The 16,760-nt window shown below is 38.1% G+C and overlaps 2 protein-coding genes, 1 long non-coding RNA gene and 2 pseudogenes across 7 annotated transcripts; 3 read left to right on the top strand and 2 right to left on the bottom strand.

Moving 5' to 3' along the window:
- LOC125205070 (beta-D-glucosyl crocetin beta-1,6-glucosyltransferase-like) overlaps positions 1-16,760 on the bottom strand; it is a 45,887-nt pseudogene that overhangs the window by 6,321 nt on the left and 22,806 nt on the right.
- On the top strand, positions 85-1,020 carry LOC148922970 (uncharacterized). The gene is made up of 2 exons (XM_089062052.1): positions 85-826; positions 920-1,020. The coding sequence occupies exons 1-2, from the start codon at positions 412-414 to the stop codon at positions 1,018-1,020; spliced, it is 516 nt and encodes a 171-aa protein (XP_088918178.1). The 5' UTR covers positions 85-411.
- Positions 3,991-5,034, top strand: LOC148922971 (uncharacterized). 3 transcript variants are annotated; one of them, XM_089061905.1, is made up of 3 exons: positions 3,991-4,105; positions 4,199-4,456; positions 4,547-5,034. In XM_089061905.1, the coding sequence occupies exons 1-3, from the start codon at positions 3,991-3,993 to the stop codon at positions 5,032-5,034; spliced, it is 861 nt and encodes a 286-aa protein (XP_088918031.1). The 3 variants fall into 3 exon arrangements, with proteins under 3 accessions (XP_088918031.1, XP_088918029.1, XP_088918030.1); XM_089061903.1 differs by having other exon boundaries at positions 3,991-4,456; XM_089061904.1 differs by having other exon boundaries at positions 3,991-4,456; positions 4,550-5,034.
- On the bottom strand, positions 4,130-7,142 carry LOC125205371 (uncharacterized). 2 transcript variants are annotated; one of them, XR_016132979.1, is made up of 4 exons: positions 6,666-7,072; positions 4,569-6,258; positions 4,218-4,495; positions 4,130-4,144 (listed from the first exon to the last, which is right to left on the bottom strand). It is a non-coding gene; the product is annotated as an uncharacterized LOC125205371 (long non-coding RNA). The 2 variants fall into 2 exon arrangements; XR_007173750.2 differs by lacking the exons at positions 4,130-4,144; positions 4,218-4,495 and having other exon boundaries at positions 5,788-6,258; positions 6,666-7,142.
- LOC125205370 (uncharacterized) lies at positions 13,754-16,375 on the top strand (annotated as a pseudogene). Its single transcript, XR_016132668.1, has 5 exons — positions 13,754-14,364; positions 14,604-14,827; positions 14,930-15,302; positions 16,036-16,043; positions 16,126-16,375. The product of XR_016132668.1 is annotated as an uncharacterized LOC125205370 (transcript).

Genomic DNA, 16,760 nt, shown 5'->3' on the forward strand with positions numbered 1-16,760 from the left:
TTTTCGAGTCTTCTGATTGGTGGAGACACATAGATTTACGCCTTTTGATTGGTGAATTTTCGAGTCTTCTGATTGGTGGAGACACGTAGATTCACGCCTTTTGATTGGTGGATTTTCGCCATCGTGTTCTCACTGTATATAAGCTGTAAATTTTCAGCAGTAATTTCAAAATTTGAAAATGGCGCACTTTTCACTTTTCGTTTTGTTGTTTCTTCTTCATGTTTCATCGTGTCGAGCAACCTCTGTTGAGTTGCTGAGAGAGGTCCACATGATTCACCCACCTCCTATATCCACCGCAGATGTTCAATCTCTCTCTGAATTTCTGCTCCCACGCACTGTTAGCCGCGTAGATTATGCGCCCTCCCCCCTATTTCAACACCTCCTCCACCCCCTCCTACAACTCCTCCTCCCATGTTACCACCGCCACCACCACCGCTTCTGCCTGCTCTTCCGCTACGCCCAGTGATTCGACGGTTTAGAACACCTCGACGACGAACGACGATGCCGTCTGAAGAACAAATGCCTGCAAAGCGCAGAAGGCGCTATGAGAATGAAAGCGCTTGCAAAGCGCAGAAAGCGCAGAAGGAGGCAATGCATCCTCTGAATTACATTGTAGATGTTCGTAATTTGGAGTCAGAGGAATCTCCGGCGGCATCGGCTCTTCCTGAGCTGAGGTCTGTGGACGACGAAGACGAAGCTAGGACGTCTGCAATGCCTCATGTGCTCCATGCTTTGGAGGCACAGGAAGATGGTGCGGATTTGGCTCTGCATCCTCTCAAAGGGGCAGGGGCAGGATCGGCTCTTCCTGATCTTATTGCTGCGGAAGGTACAAAGGCTTATCCAATGAGTGTTTGTGCTTCAATCCCTGCGTTGCTGACTGATTATTTTGTTGCTTCTTTGGTTGTCAAACCTTCAGCAGAGCCAGAAGAAACTGTTACCATTTCTTCAATGTTTGTGGAGGAACGTGATGTTCGTAATTTAGAGTCAGAGGAATCTCCGGCCGCATCGGCTCTTCCTTAGCTGAGGTCTGTGGATGACGAAGATGAAGCTAGGACGTATCCAATGCCTCATGTGCTCCATGCTTTGGAGGCACAGGAAAATGGTGCGGATTTGGCTCTGCATCCTCTGGAAGGGGCAGGGGCAGGATCGGCTCTTCCTGATCTTATTGCTACGGAAGGTACAAAGGCTTATCCAATGAGTATTTGTGCTTCAATCCCTGCGTTGCTGACTGATTATTTTGTTGCTTCTTTGGTTGTCAAACCTTCAGCAGAGCCAGAAGAAACTCTTACCATTTCTTCAATGTCTTTGGATGAACGTGAAGATCCAATGTTGCGAATCTGGAGGAAAGCAACATCTAGTCCCCCTTCGATTGCTATTCCTCCACTGCTGGATTTGGAGCTCCTGCGTCCGAGGAAAGTTCTCTCACCCGCCCTGCCTGAGGATAACACTAAGTCTCCTCCAGCCACGTTTGCTCCAGCTTGGGATGGCGCCCTTTCTGGCGGGGAATCCTCTTCTCTGGTGGCACCCATGCTGCGTATGGGATATGTTCCACCTCTTCTCCGGTTGAGGCATCTACGCCCTCCATCCTATGAAGCTTCTGAATCTGTGTCTGAACGACCACCCAAGGTTGCTAACATAGCGCAGGCTGCTACTCTTCTCCTGCTGGTTGCCAGTCTCCTCCGGTCAAGGATATTTGAAAGTTCCCACTCTTGCAATGGGTTAACACACTGTGTGCACAGAAAGAAAATGACAGGTTTCCTAGCTCCAGCAAATCCGCTAGATCACACGGTCTAGCAACTCGTTGGTCGTTGAAAAATCCCGATCGTCGGACACACAGAGCACTCCTTCAAAAAACCCTCAACCACTCTACTAAACCTAGCATAGGGAAGTAGGGATCGATCCCACAGAGATGGATGCGTAATAATCATGCTCAAGGATTTGGGGATTGTTTTTGGGGTTGGCTGCTGCCACGCATTTTTTTCGGGTTGAGGAAAATAAATTGGGAATTTAAACTGCTACGCTAACAGCTAGATCTAGGCGAAACAATAAAAGCATGCACGGAAATTAAACCGAACAATCACTAGATCTAAGAAACCTCTCTAATTACCTAGATCTGGGAAACAACCTGACGGTGGGGACCATAACTGAAAAAGCAGAGTACGGATGAAAAGCTGGAAAAACAACTAACTAAGGTACTAACTAACATCGACATCATCTTCTCCAACCAATTCTCGTAAAAAAAACAGAAGAAAACAACAAGAGCGAAATCGGAAAAGAGCGGACTGGATTTAAACAATTTTAATGAGTAACAATCAAGAACTAAGCAGATTTACGGATGCTAGACGAAGTAAAACAGAAAACAAGCAGAAAACTTAAAATCCATGCATAACTCGACTTCCCCTGTTTAGATCCAACCTCGGATGCTAAATCCACTCCGGATCCAAGCGTTCGACACAAATTCTAGCCAAAAGAAACATTTCATGACTTCAAATTTAACCAACAACCTCCGATCAATCAACAACACCACAGATCTACCACCAAATTCCCAGATCGAGCACCAAAGCAACAAAAACAAAGATCAACATATAACTTGCCGAAATAAAAACTTTCATCAGCTGGATCTACGTAAATCAACTTGAAATATCACAGAAAAGCGTAAACTAACAGAAGTGAATAGATAATCAGCAACATCAACAGCCAAATCGACTTCCAAAAGTGAAGTTCGAACGGAAAAAGTGCAAAAACACTGAAATTAAAGAGATTGTATCTTCGCCCTCACGCGGACGGTGTTACGACTAAAATTTACTGAAGAATTTACCCCTTCGGAACCGAAACTACCCCAGAACTCCCATTTCTCAAGTGTATGTTGTGCGTGAGCTAAGAGTGAGCGAAAAAGAGTGATATCTTGTGTGTTGCATGCTCTTCTATTTATAGGCGTTAAAGTGGGGCCCAGCGAGGTATAGATAGACTTTTCGGCCCTCAGCTATTGACTCCCTTCTTCAAGCCTTCTTTTTCCTTAGATTCTGCTCATTTTTACTTCATTCCTTCGCTAGACGGTTTCCTTCGGCATCTCCTTGATCTAGCGATTCTGTCACACACCTGGCTTAGAAACCGTGTTAGACCCAACAAAATGTAACGCTTTTCACCATATAACCGATGCATGAAATTAGCCTTATCAATATCCCTCGGGCTCCTACAGTCAAGCAGTCTCCTCCAGCAACGTTTGCTCCAGCTTGGGATGGCAGCCTTTCTGGCTTTGATGGGGAATTCTTTATTTTGGGATATGTCCTACCACTCTTTCGTTTGAGGCATCTACGCCCTCCATTATACTACTATGCTGAAGAACCTTCTCTCTGAACTGTCTTTTCGTAGTATAATGTCATATCTTGTCTCTAAACTCTAGAATGTATGTCATCATATTTTTTCTGGTTCGAAGCTTTTAAATAATCAATATTCTGTTTGCTTCGTGGTTACTTTGTGTTACTCCCTCCGTATCCCCGATTTCGTTACACTTTTCCATTTCGGTCCGTCTTCAATTAAGAGTCACACTTTATTTTTACCAAAAAGAGTAAGTAGGTCTCACATTCCACTAATTTAATTCACTTACATTTTATTATAAAAAACCAATATAAAAAAATGGGTCTTACATTTCACTAACTTTTTCAACCAACTTTTCTTTACATTTCTTAAAACCCGTGCCCGGTCAAAGTGTGACTCCTAATGGGGGACAGAAGGAGTATGATTTAACATTGTTGCGGAAGGTACAAAGGCTTATCCAATGAGTATTTGTGCTTCAATCCCTGCGTTGCTGACTGATTATTTTGTTGCTTCTTTGGTTGTCAAACCTTCAGCAGAGCCAGAAGAAACTGTTACCATTTCTTCAATGTTTGTGGAAGAACGTGATGTTCGTAATTTAGAGTCAGAGGAATCTCCGGCGGCATCGGCTCTTCCTGACCTGTGGACGACGAAGACGAAGCTAGGACGTATCCAATGCCTCATGTGCTCCATGCTTTGGAGGCACAGGAAGATGGTGCGGATTTGGCTCTGCATCCTCTCAAAGGGGCAGGGGCAGGATCGGCTCTTCCTGATCTTATTGCTGCGGAAGGTACAAAGGCTTATCCAATGAGTATTTGTGCTTCAATCCCTGCGTTGCTGACTGATTATTTTGTTGTTTCTTTGGTTGTCAAACCTTCAGCAGAGCCAGAAGAAACTGTTACCATTTCTTCAATGTTTGTGGAGGAACGTGATGTTCGTAATTTAGAGTCAGAGGAATCTCCGGCGGCATCGGCTCTTCCTGAGCTGAGGTCTGTGGACGACGAAGACGAAGCTAGGACGTCTGCAATGCCTCATATGCTCCATGCTTTGGAGGCACAGGATGATGGTGCGGATTTGGCTCTGCATCCTCTGGAAGGGGCAGGGGCAGGATCGGCTCTTCCTGATCTTATTGCTGCGGAAGGTACAAAGGCTTATCCAATGAGTATTTGTGCTTCAATCCCTGCGTTGCTGACTGATTATTTTGTTGCTTCTTTGGTTGTCAAACCTTCAGCAGAGCCAGAAGAAACTCTTACCATTTCTTCAATGTCTTTGGATGAACGTGAAGATCCAATGTTGCGAATCTGGAGGAAAGCAACATCTAGTCCCCCTTCGATTGCTATTCCTCCATTGCTGGATTTGGAGCTCCTGCGTCCGAGGAAAGTTCTCTCACCCGCCCTGCCTGAGGATAACACTAAGTCTCCTCCAGCCACGTTTGCTCCAGCTTGGGATGGCGCCCTTTCTGGCGGGGAATCCTCTTCTCTGGTGGCACCCATGCTGCGTATGGGATATGTTCCACCTCTTCTTCGGTTGAGGCATCTACGCCCTCCATCCTATGAAGCTTCTGAATCTGTGTCTGAACGACCACTCAAGATTGCTAACATAGCGCAGGCTGCTACTCTTCTCCTGCTGTTACCATTTCACAGTTTAATTTTTGCATTACTCATTTTTGTGAAGTGTGTAAAATTAAATACTCGGCCACGAAAACAACACAAGAAATGAAGGGCAAGTCGGTCACTCCTTTCGGGAAAATTTAACCGGCGGCGGCGCCACCAGCATTAATATGAGTTAATTGTGGGTTTGGGTGTTTGGCATCCCTCAAAATAAAAGCTCCAAACTGTACACATCTGGCTATGAGACCATTATCACTTATCATTTTCCATCTACCAATCTATCTATCATCTATCTATCAATATCAATATATAAAGTGAGAGTTTTTCAAAACTTTTTCAAATGCCAATTTTGCCCTTTTGGCGGGAAACTGTGCATTATACTATCTTCATTTTTATGTTTTTTTTTAATTACAATTTTGTGTCAATATTATAAAATTCTGTTAGATATACATAGCTTGATTGTAGTATTTTCGGCTATTTTGTGGAAAGTTGTGTAGAGGCAGGCTTATTATTTGCTATCTTGAAGGCCTACTTTTTATATACTCCTACTATTCTATGTACAATATTTACTATTTACTACTCCTATTACGTTGTGTATTTATTTCATTCTTTCAAGCCATTCCAAACTCCTTTAGAACATTCCCAACACTTTTCCTAAAACCTCCCTTATTTCTCCCTAACTCCTGCCACATCAGCACCATAATTTATCCCCAGTTTTTAGCCAACTTTTAGCCAACTGCTCCAATGGTTTCTCCCTTATTTCTCCCTAACTCAACATTTCATTTTTATATCATCACTAATTTAATTGTTTTATTTTTGTATATAATAAAGCTAGCTAATTTAATTTATAAGACAAAACAAATAATAGTAATAAAGTTCGTTGTATTAAACACGGGTAAACATTACAACGACGAAGAATGAGATATCTCCTCGTCGGACCGAGAATGAGAAGACGATTCAGAATTCATTAAATATAGATGGAGAGAGAGAATAAATGGAGAGAAAAGGGATGAGGATGAGGATGAGGATGAAGAGAGAAAAGGGATGAGGATGGGGAGAGAATGAAGAGAAGGTGTGTATTTATAGGGGGGAAATTAAAAAAATAAAAACAAAAAATATATTTATCGCTGAATTAACGCCCACAGTGGTCGGCGATAATTCGGCGATAATCCGGCGATTTTTCGCCGGTTGGCGATAAAACGGGAGGAAAAATCGGCGAATTATCGCCGACCTCTCCCATTGGTCGGCGATAACTCGGTGATAGACTGCGAAAAAACGCCGACTTTTAGCCGGCACCATTGGGAGTGCTCTTAGACCTCTTTGCCATCGATACCTGAAAAATTAAATACATCATTAGTTAAAATCTTTTAACTAAGCAAACTTTCAGAAGTTATTATAGCTTGTTACTGATACCCCATTTTCCATTTAAAGAATTAACACAGATTTTCCAAGTAAACTTTTTAGGAGTTATTATAGTTTGTTACTAATACCCCATTTAAAATAAAATGTATATTATTTTTTTAATAATTTAATTAGTATCCATTTCACTGACCATTATTGAAATCTATAGGTGAATATAACTCAAATCAGACTGTATTGAGAAAAGAGTTCAAGAAAATATATTATTTGATGGAATTGAATGTGTATATGTTACTTAGTTGCATAGCCATATTTAGCAAAGCAGACTAATATATTCATTTGCAAAGCAAATAAACTTGAGACTCTAATAAACTAACCAACCTTAACTTCAGCAGCCATAGCAAAAACAAGAACTGATTCAAGAAAGACAAAGACTGGAGCTTTTCTACTCAAATCACCACCTCCCAAATTTGTGTATGGTATAATAACAGTTAGAGAGAGAGAGAAAAAAAAGAGAGGAACAGTTGCAGACTCAAAGGTGTATAAATATGAAGGACGACTGAGAGAAATCGGACCAGAGGGGAGCTATAGCCACGTAGGATTATGCTGATTTTTGCCACATATATCTAATCTAAACTACTAATACTCCAGTACTACTAATATTAAAATGTAAAATTCTTTGCAATGGAGTTGTCCAGAATTTGCAGGAGTTGGAAAAGATTGGATCTTTTGGCTGTGGGCACTGAGATTTCTTGTGGCTGAGATTAAACGGGTTCCTGCCACGTGTCCATGTCCCGTATCTTTTTCTGAATTCTTGAAAGAATGTCCCCCTCTCTTCTTATCTTTATATCTAACATAACAAGATTTTTGTGGAAGATATTGAACCACCACCTACCTCTAATCACATGCCTCAAATAAAGATGATAAACCTTTTCTTTCCCAACCAAATCGTTTTCAAATTTTTTTAAATTTTATTTTGCTTTGTTGAGAAGTAATACCTCTATCCCATTAGAACTGAAACGTTTTTCTTTTTGGTTTGTCTCATTAAAAATGAAACGTTTCTATAAATGGAAACAATACTCTCGCTATTTTTTCTTCTGTCTTATTTTACTCTCTCTTCAATAACTCACAAAACAACACTACATAAAATCCCGTGCCGAAAAGTAAATGTTGCATATTTAGTGTAACGGAAGGAGTATTATTTTATCAGTTTTCTTTGGTCGATCATTGATCGCAAAAATTGTAATTTGTGGTTCAAAATCTATATCTATACTAATATAAAAGCCGAGTTTTGGGCTGTATTTTGAATATTTAAGAGTTTTGGACATGATATAAGATGTGGCTAATATATAAAATTTATGATTGATTATCATAATTTAAATGTTTTTTTCCAACTATAAGATGTGGACATTTATTATTTGCTAGAAATTTATGTTATATTATAGGTATAATGTCATTAATTAAAAAGCTATATTCAGTCAAAGCTATATTCACTAACGTATATATTAGTATACATTAAAACTTATTGAATTTCAATCATAATGTCATTAATTAAAAATAAACGGTTTTGAAAAACAAATTATAAATAATTGGAGAAGTGAAATGTTTTTTTCAACTATAAATCTATGACATGTAGTGGCTCTAAATCCACAAATTCATTACGTTATTTGCTATTTCTATGGCATTTGTCACAGAATTTCAAATAAACCTTATTCTTTGGTTTCATCTTCCGATAAATATATTCTACGGTCTCCTATAAACGTGATTTGATAGATTTGATTAACTCTCATTGTTTATGTAATTGCAGGAATTATATACACTATGTGAATTGTGGTGTTGGAGGTAATTGCTTAACGCATAAAATTAAAACTTTTTTATGTAAGTATGAGATTCGTAGTTTACATCCACTCACTCATTACATTATTTCATATTTCTATGACATTTATCACTTAATTTCTAATAACCTTTATTCTTTGTTTCATCTTTCGACAACCTTTATTCTTTATTCTATGGTTTTCTATAATTGGGCTTGGATAAATTTGATTAACTCATTATAGGAATTATATACAATACGTGAACTGTGGTGTTGAATACATGTTGTTTAAGCATAAAATTAAAACTTTTGTTATTGAAGTATGAGATTTGTAGTTTATTTCGAGAATTGGTATTGAGATGTAACATTTTCCTTCATTTAAGTTACATTTCAGTTACAGATGTAAATATTAATATAACATGTCTTCTAAGATAATAAAATTTGATATCGAATTGTTAGTTGACCGCAAATAAGGGGGAAATAGGGTTGAGGCGTAAGTTACGGCGAACGTATATTTAGTGTGTAATTATTTTTAGGCTTGACCTTGGAAATAATTACATGCGCAATTATAGCAAGCAATATATATTTTTTGGCTGGAACGTAAGAAAGATTGTTTGATTTTTTTTGAAAATTTTAATTTGTATCAACGAGGTTGACTGTATTTGTGATTCCACTGTTAATAATGTGTATTAAAAAGTCTCCTTAGTATTGATGATTATTGCTTTGTTTTAATTTTTTTTTATGTAAATGGTATTCAAGTTATAAAATTATGATTGTTGTTTTGTGTTAGATATAAAAAATTAGTCATTGGAACTTTGATTAATTTTATAAATAATGCAGATTCCATACCATTATCTTAAAATGTGTATGCACTTGGTTGATTTCCAAATTTGTTAAATTTAATGTTTTGGGGTTTTACATTTAAATTATTTTACATGTTTGTGATTTTTAAATCTTAAATAATATAGTTGTATTGTATTTAAAAGTAATTAATTTTAAATATAAATATATTTATGAAATCAAATTAATTCGTGCATCGCACGGATGTGATACTAGTAGATCTTAAAATCCAAGTTTCTCTTACAGTGAATAGCATCTAAATGAGGCAATCTAGTGGCTCTCTCGAGCTAAGCTGAGAGTTGGATGATCCCATGTACTAAATATTCGTCATTGTTTATTTATTTTTATATTTGTGGACATCCAGAGAATAATGCCATTGAATAATTATTACTCCTAATGGTGCCCCATTACACTGGTTGGAGTTTTGTTACTAATCTAGTTCAGCTACAAATGGTTATCCAGTTTTTGTGGTGCAAATTGCTAACTCCAAATATTTTACTGATTTTGCCCAAAATCCAAAATGATAATTGTCAAACATCCAGTATTTAATAAGAATCATTTTTTAAGTCATTAGTATATAGAAGTTATATATAGTACTAATTATTTATTCAATTTTAATTTTGTTAGTAAAAGCGGTTAGAGCAGTTGATTGAATATGATTTTTGTGGTCTAGCGATCAATGTCATGTGTAGTTGTATTGTGACATAAATGTGATTTAGCTTGCTCAATGTCTTGTCGTGGTAGTCTGGTAGATATGATTTGCTAAAATGAAATATCTTGCATGTATAGATATCATAAGAGCATCCGCAATGGTGCTTAGGTCAGCCATAGGCCAACCATTCTCTCCCCTGCCACGTCAGCAACACTAAAAAAACCACCTGCCACATCAGATTTAGGCCAGCTATAGGCCAGCCGCAATAAAAACAATTCAAAATATACTACATTTACGGAATTAAAATTACGATTAAAATACGGAATTAAATTTACGACACATATACGAAAAAATTCATTAATTGCATTTAAAAAAGTTACATAGATAAAAAAAATTACATGCATAATAAAGAAAAAAAAACTATCGCCGTGCAATCCTCCGTGCCCACAACTCTTCAATTATATCCTTTTGGAGTTGAATATGAGCATCCACTTGGCGCATGTTGGCAAATTCCTTGAGGCGGCCGGCTTCATCGAGAGGTACCCCCTGTCGTACACTAGGGGTGACCGTTCCGTGGCTTGGACCGGCTTCATCGTCACTGACCCAACTAGTCAGTTGTACGCCTTCGTCTTCGACGATCATGTTGTGCAGGATAATGCAGGCATACATTATCTCGGAAACGCATCCGACATCCCACAAACGCGTTGGACCCTTAATTGCCGCCCATCGAGACTGGAGCATACCAAATGCGCGCTCCACGTCTTTGCGCGCCGACTCCTGTCGTTGCGCAAAGTAGGCCTTCTTTTCATCACTTGTTTGTCGGATCGTCTTCACAAAGACCGGCCACCGAGGGTATATCCCATCCGCCAAGTAGTAGCCCATATCATGCCGGTTGCCGTTGGCCACAAAAGAGACGGCTGGACCGACGCCCTGGCATTTCTCGTTGAAGAGGGGAGACGAGTTCAGGACGTTGAGGTCGTTGTTCGACCCGGCTACCCCAAAATACGCATGCCAGATCCACAGCCGGTAATCAGCTACGGCCTCGAGGATTATCGTGGGGTTCTTTGACTTGTAGCCGGTCGTGTAAGCCCCCTTCCAGGCAGTCGGACAGTTCTTCCACTCCCAATGCATACAATCTATGCTGCCTAACATCCCGGGGAACCCATGCTTCTCCCCGTGCATCTGCATCAAATTCTGACAATCTTCGGGAGTAGGGCTTCAAAGGTACTGCTCACCGTAAATGCTGATCACGCCCCCACAGAACTCCTTCAGACATTTCAGGGCTGACGACTCACCGATGTGGAGGTACTCATCCCACATGTCTGCCGCGCCTCCGTAGGCCAACTGCCTGATTGCCGCCGTGCACTTTTGAATAGGGGTGTGGCCGGGTCTGCTAGCCGCATCGTGCCTGAAGCGGAAACACAGATATCGCGCTCTAATGCGCCAACGATGCGCATAAACAACTCCCTGCGCATTCTAAAACGCCGTCGGAACATGTTGGCGGGAAACCGCGGGTTCTCTGCAAAGTAGTCGTCGTACAGCCGCTGATGTGCAGCTACGTGATCCCGATCAATCACTGCTCGGTGGTGGACAACTCGTGGAGGGCGATGTATCGCCTGCTGTTCCACCATACGCATGTACCGCTCCATCCCGCGGTTCATGTAGGCATCCATAGCCTCGTTCATCCTCCGTTCGTACTCCTCAGGATCCCCACCACTACCACTACCGCTACCACCCGCGTTACTCATCGCTCGATGATGCTCTTGTACAGAAAGTTAGAGAGAGAGAAACTCGTTAAAACAAGTGGTGCAAATGAAAATAAAACGAAAATCGCGTTTATATATGATTTAAAAAAAAAAATAAATCAAAAATCGGCGCTGGCCGATCGCTGGCCAATCGGGCCGCCACAATGGCGGCTAGCCGATCGGCCAGCGCTTCGGCCAGCCCACGCCGAAGCGCTAGCCGATTTCGCTCTGGCCGATTGCAATGGTTCGGCTAGCCGATCGGCTAGCGCGACGAATCGGCTAGCCGATCGCTAGCCGACCATTGCGGATGCTCTAAATACAGTTATTCTCTTTCTTTTCTTTCTCCCCCATTTCTCATCTCATTTTGTTGATTGAAAGAGAATAAGCGCTATCCATTGAGTAAAGGGAGGGTTTGCAGCAGTTCTTCGGTCTCCGCTTTTGGGGGCAGGAGTGCTTGGTCGCTGGGATTTCCTTTTCCTCAACCAATTCGGTTGTGTTAGCCTTTTTTTCATCTTTCATAAAGAAGAATCAAGATTACATTAAAAGGATTAACTGTTCTAAATGGTATTTTATTTCTGAATCTATTTAATTAAACAGGTTTGCCATCAAACAAGTTTGAACAATTGTCACATGGAATACCAAATATTAAAAAAAAAACTACTAACAAATAAAAAAAATAAATATAATAGTTATAAATGGTAAGTTATTTCTCTTTATCTTTATATTTATTTTTTTCTTTAAATATATTTTTAATTATAATAAATAAAATAATTTAAATAAGAAAAAATAAAATAAATGGTAAAGTAGGAATAATAATTTTTTTTATATAATAAAGAAAAGAGGGAACATCTTTTTAGTACACCAACTATCTCATATGAGCAAATTTGGTCCATAACATTTAATAATATCTTTTGAGGTACATCAACTATAAGTTAATATCAATTTAACTACTTTTTTGCTATTTTCAATATTTTCATGACCAAAGTACCCTTAAGGCTATGAAAGACAATTCAATCTATTTATTCTCTCATTTTCATTAAAGTATACTTCTTTCTTTATTTATCCACTTTCTTCTAATTTATTTGTGATTAAGTTAAATAATAGTTTCTTATACTATTATTATTAATATATACCATGCCTTATTTGAATATTATGATATTGCTTTCTAGTGCTAGTTAATAATTTTATATGGTTACATCCTCAATTATTTAGATAAAGTTAAGATAAATATTTTATTTTATCGTACTTTTATTAAACTAAAAATTTAAGTTAATCATAATATATAATATATACTACATTGAAATTTTTTTTAATAAAGTAAAGAAATTTAAACTTAGCTCTTTGAATTATTTAAAATTCTGTGTATGTTAAAGAAGTTTAATTTATTTTTAATTGTCAATTTTGTATTGCACTTAAAAATAAGATATTCTCCTATGTATAGCTTTAAGATTGAAAAATTCTCAATTATTTAGATAAAATTAAGATAAATATTTTATTTTTAATAAATCTAATAATTTTATTAAACTGAAAATTTATGTTAATCTTAATATATAATATATGGAGTACTACATTGAAATAAAAATTTAATAAAGTAAAAAAAAATAAAACGTAGCTCTTTGAATTATTAAGATCCTGTTTATGTTAATAAATTTTAATTTATTTTTATAATTTTGTATTGCACTTAAAAATAACATATTCTTCTATGTATAGCTTTAAGATTGAAAAATTAATATTCTATCTAATAAACAGAACTACATTTATATACATATATTGTATAAGTATAATGTTCACATATATTTATACCTAAGTTATTTCATTATTAATATTAAATATAGTACAATGATTTAAAATATTACTCCTACAAATAAGTAAAACTAAACGTAGATAATTAATAGTAGTAATAAAATATTAATATCATTAAGATATTTTTATTTTGAAACTAAAAGTAGAGGGAACATATTTTTTTTGGTACATCAACTATTTAAATTACATACTTTAATGAAAATGAAAGGATAAATAAATTGAAATGCCATTCATAGCCTAAGAATACTTTGGTCATGAAAATATTGGAAATAACTAAAATGTAGTTGAATTAATTATATCTTATAGTTGATGTACCTCAAGAGATATTATGAAATGTTACGGACCAAATTTGGTCATTTGGGATAGTTAGTATACTAAAAAAGATTTCCCTTTGAAAGAAAATGACTTACTACCTCCGTTCCAGATAATTCGGGTCATTTTGACTGGACACGAGTTTTAAGAATTGTAATGAAAAGTGGGTTGAAAAAGTTAGTAGAACGTGGGTCCTACCTTTATATATTAATTTTATAATAAAATGTGAGTAAGAATGAGTCAGTGGAATATGAGGTTTAAAAATTTGCAAAAGTGAAATGAGATAAAATGGAAAACTGGGACGAGTGAACAAAGTGAATAGCTGGAATGTCAATCTCCGCCGCCATCCACCGCACTCTCTTCAAAGAGAAGGACGGCGGCGGCGGTGGAGCTCTCTCCTCCATCATCAGGCACCGCTTCCTCAGCTTCTTAATTTGGCAATGGCTCCAATCAACCCTCATACTCTTCCTCTCCAAAACCCTTCTTCTTTCCCTCTTTACCAAATACCCATTTTCCCCCATTTTTCTATCCCTACTCTACTTCCTTGGCTTCCATTTGTCTCTCTTCGTATTCTCCGTCTCCCTCTTTTCTTCTCCGCATCCTCTGCAGTTCGCCACCCCTCTCGAAATCTCGCTTTCGTTTATTCGCCTAATTTTTATTTCCGGAGGCGAGCAGAGCTTGCTGAGGACCAGGGTCAGAGTGTCGTTGAGCTTCGTTCTGTTTGTGTGCCTCTGTGCTGTGGCCGGCGCGGTTTCGGCGATTTCTGTTTGCTGGGGTTGTGATGCTTATTAAGATGCTGATTCGGGTTAGATTAGGGTTGGTGTTTTGGGGTTTAGGGGTTTCGTAGTCGGATTGATTTATGGCTTGCATTATGTGTATAAGCAACGGTGGGTTTTCAGGTTTCCGATAATTCAGGTGATTAGTTCTTCAAGCCTTCTGAACTAAGTCAATTTTTAGATTGTTGTGTTTATGTGGAATTATACAGTGCTGATTGACTAGAATTTACTTCAGTTATTGAGATTATTGGTTAATGTAGATTAAGAGGATGGTATGATAACGAGCCTGTAGTCCTGTATTATTATGAAAGTCGTGATAAACTGCAATTTCGTTGTTTCTTATTTTGCTGTACTGATTAAAGCTAATTGGATGAACAGTGCCCTCCGTTCTTCAGCTACAAAATGGGGCTTCCCTTGTCTATTAGAAGGGCTTTAAGGTTTTCTGTTGTTGGCTTTGCACTATCTGGGATACTATCTTTTTTTTGCCTAATGAGTACAAGAGTCAAGGTTCAGTTGGAAAGTTCGTTGTCGAGCAGGTTGTGTTTTATCTTGGGAGTTTTGTAGTAGTTCTTTGCTGGGAACTAAGCCACCATCTGCATCAGGTTTCTCATTTAACTGATTGTTTCTCCTAAAACTTTTGTTCACAGTTTAACACGTTTTCAGTTTTCAAGAATTTTATGTACTCCATTTTGATCACTATGTAGGTTCTACATACCAAGAGATTTGTATTTGCGCCCCCAAAAGGATCAGCAGCAGCAGAAACAAATCCAAGTGAGCCGCTCCTGGCCACAATTGAAGAAAGCACCCCTAATTCACTTTTGCAGTATCTTGCTTATCTTGATCTCTGCATGGTGTGTGAGAATAGTGTTGATTCATGCCTTCTTTGAGGAGACTGGTGAGACTTATAGAAGAGTTGTAGCTGCTTGCCTACGGCCTCTGGAACACTTCACCCAGAAACTAGCTGAAGGTCTAGAGTGCTCTTCAGCTGATAAGTCGATGCAACTATCTGACCAGTTAACTTAACCAACGGAACGGCTTGCTGTTCTGAAACTCAATGTCTCATTTTTTGATGCACAGGTATGACATCAGGATCACATCACGTCAAAGTGATTATTTAATTGGTTATGGCCCCTAACTGTGTGAGGACTTGCCATCATCTCACTTTTCTCTGGCTTATTCTTCCTCATTTCATCAACTCATATATTTTGGTTCTACTGTTTTTCTTTCCGTGATTTTTATCCTTTTGTGTTTTAGACTATTAGTTAAAACATTTTTTTTCATCTTTCCATATTTATATTGCCTATATCTTTTGGTTATCTCTTTTAGAAATTCATTTTAATCACATATACTGTTTCAAGTTATATGTATTTTGTATGGTCACTCACTCCATGGTGGTTCAAGGAAGTCTTTATTTTGTATCTGGAAGTTTTCTTGTAAAGGAATGAGGCCATTTTCTTGAATTTGCTATCTTTCTTGATGCTTGGGAAGTGTGATTAGTTTCTTCCACGCATAGCCAAAGTTTTAGTATTTGTGTGAATGGGTTAAGGACTTATGGTACTGTTGCTGATAGATAGACTGAGAAATAAGAATCTGAAGTTGAAATTATTTGAAACATTATATTTTTAATTTCATATCTTCAGTTTCTTGCCATAGTACCTTCCTAATTTTTGGTATCACAAAAATGTTCCCAAAAAGGACTATTCGGCAAGTACTTTCTTATCTGTTGATGCAGTGATGCTTGATGATTTGTTTTCCTGATAAGAAAGCCAGTTATATTGTTTTATTTATAGTCCTCATTGTTTTCCTTTAGAGTGAACTGTGAAGAGAGCATTTGTTTCAACATGTTATAAGAAAGGCATGATTATTGCATGTTGCACTCACTTACTGTCAACACTGGCAGAAGGGAGTCAACAGCAGGTGCAATGGGGGAAATAAGAGGGAGCCCTCTGTATGCAGAAGCTTATTCAATGGCTGATCTCCTGAAAACTTCAATATACTGCATTGCATCTGCTTTTCAGAATGAGATGCTGAGCTGTGGGAAAGCAGGGCTTCTTGAGAAGGAATGGATCATTAGCAGTAAACCGCTTTATGGAACTCAAGAGCTCCTCCTACACAAATTGAGACTTTTCTTGGACCACCAGGCAAACTAGTGCCTCAACTGCGCGAGCTCTGAAACATGTTTTGCTGCCGAGACAAATTCTTGAGAGGCAACAGTGTGGGGGGTTTTCTTCCCCTTAAACGAGGAGTATGTGGCTGACCTGTGCATTTTTTGATTGCGAACTGTATCACTAGAGAAGTAATCACCTGTTGAGGAATCATGATGCCCAAGTGTTAGTTGAATATTTTCTGCACTGTAAAATATCATGTTAAATTGGAAGAGAGAAGTTTTTTCTAAAATTTTTTCCTAGTTTTGCATGCCTGTTTAGTGCTGGTTTGATAGATCTACGCAGGAATTTTGTTCTCTACATTGAGGTTGATATCATGCAATCCTAATTCAAGTCAATTGTTGCATCAAAAAAATTAGTCATATTTGAA

The sequence above is a fragment of the Salvia hispanica genome, chromosome 6 (genome assembly GCF_029641045.1).
Source record: "Salvia hispanica isolate PSC_SH4W2 chromosome 6, Shi_PSC_v1, whole genome shotgun sequence".
Lineage (NCBI taxonomy): Eukaryota > Viridiplantae > Streptophyta > Magnoliopsida > Lamiales > Lamiaceae > Salvia > Salvia hispanica.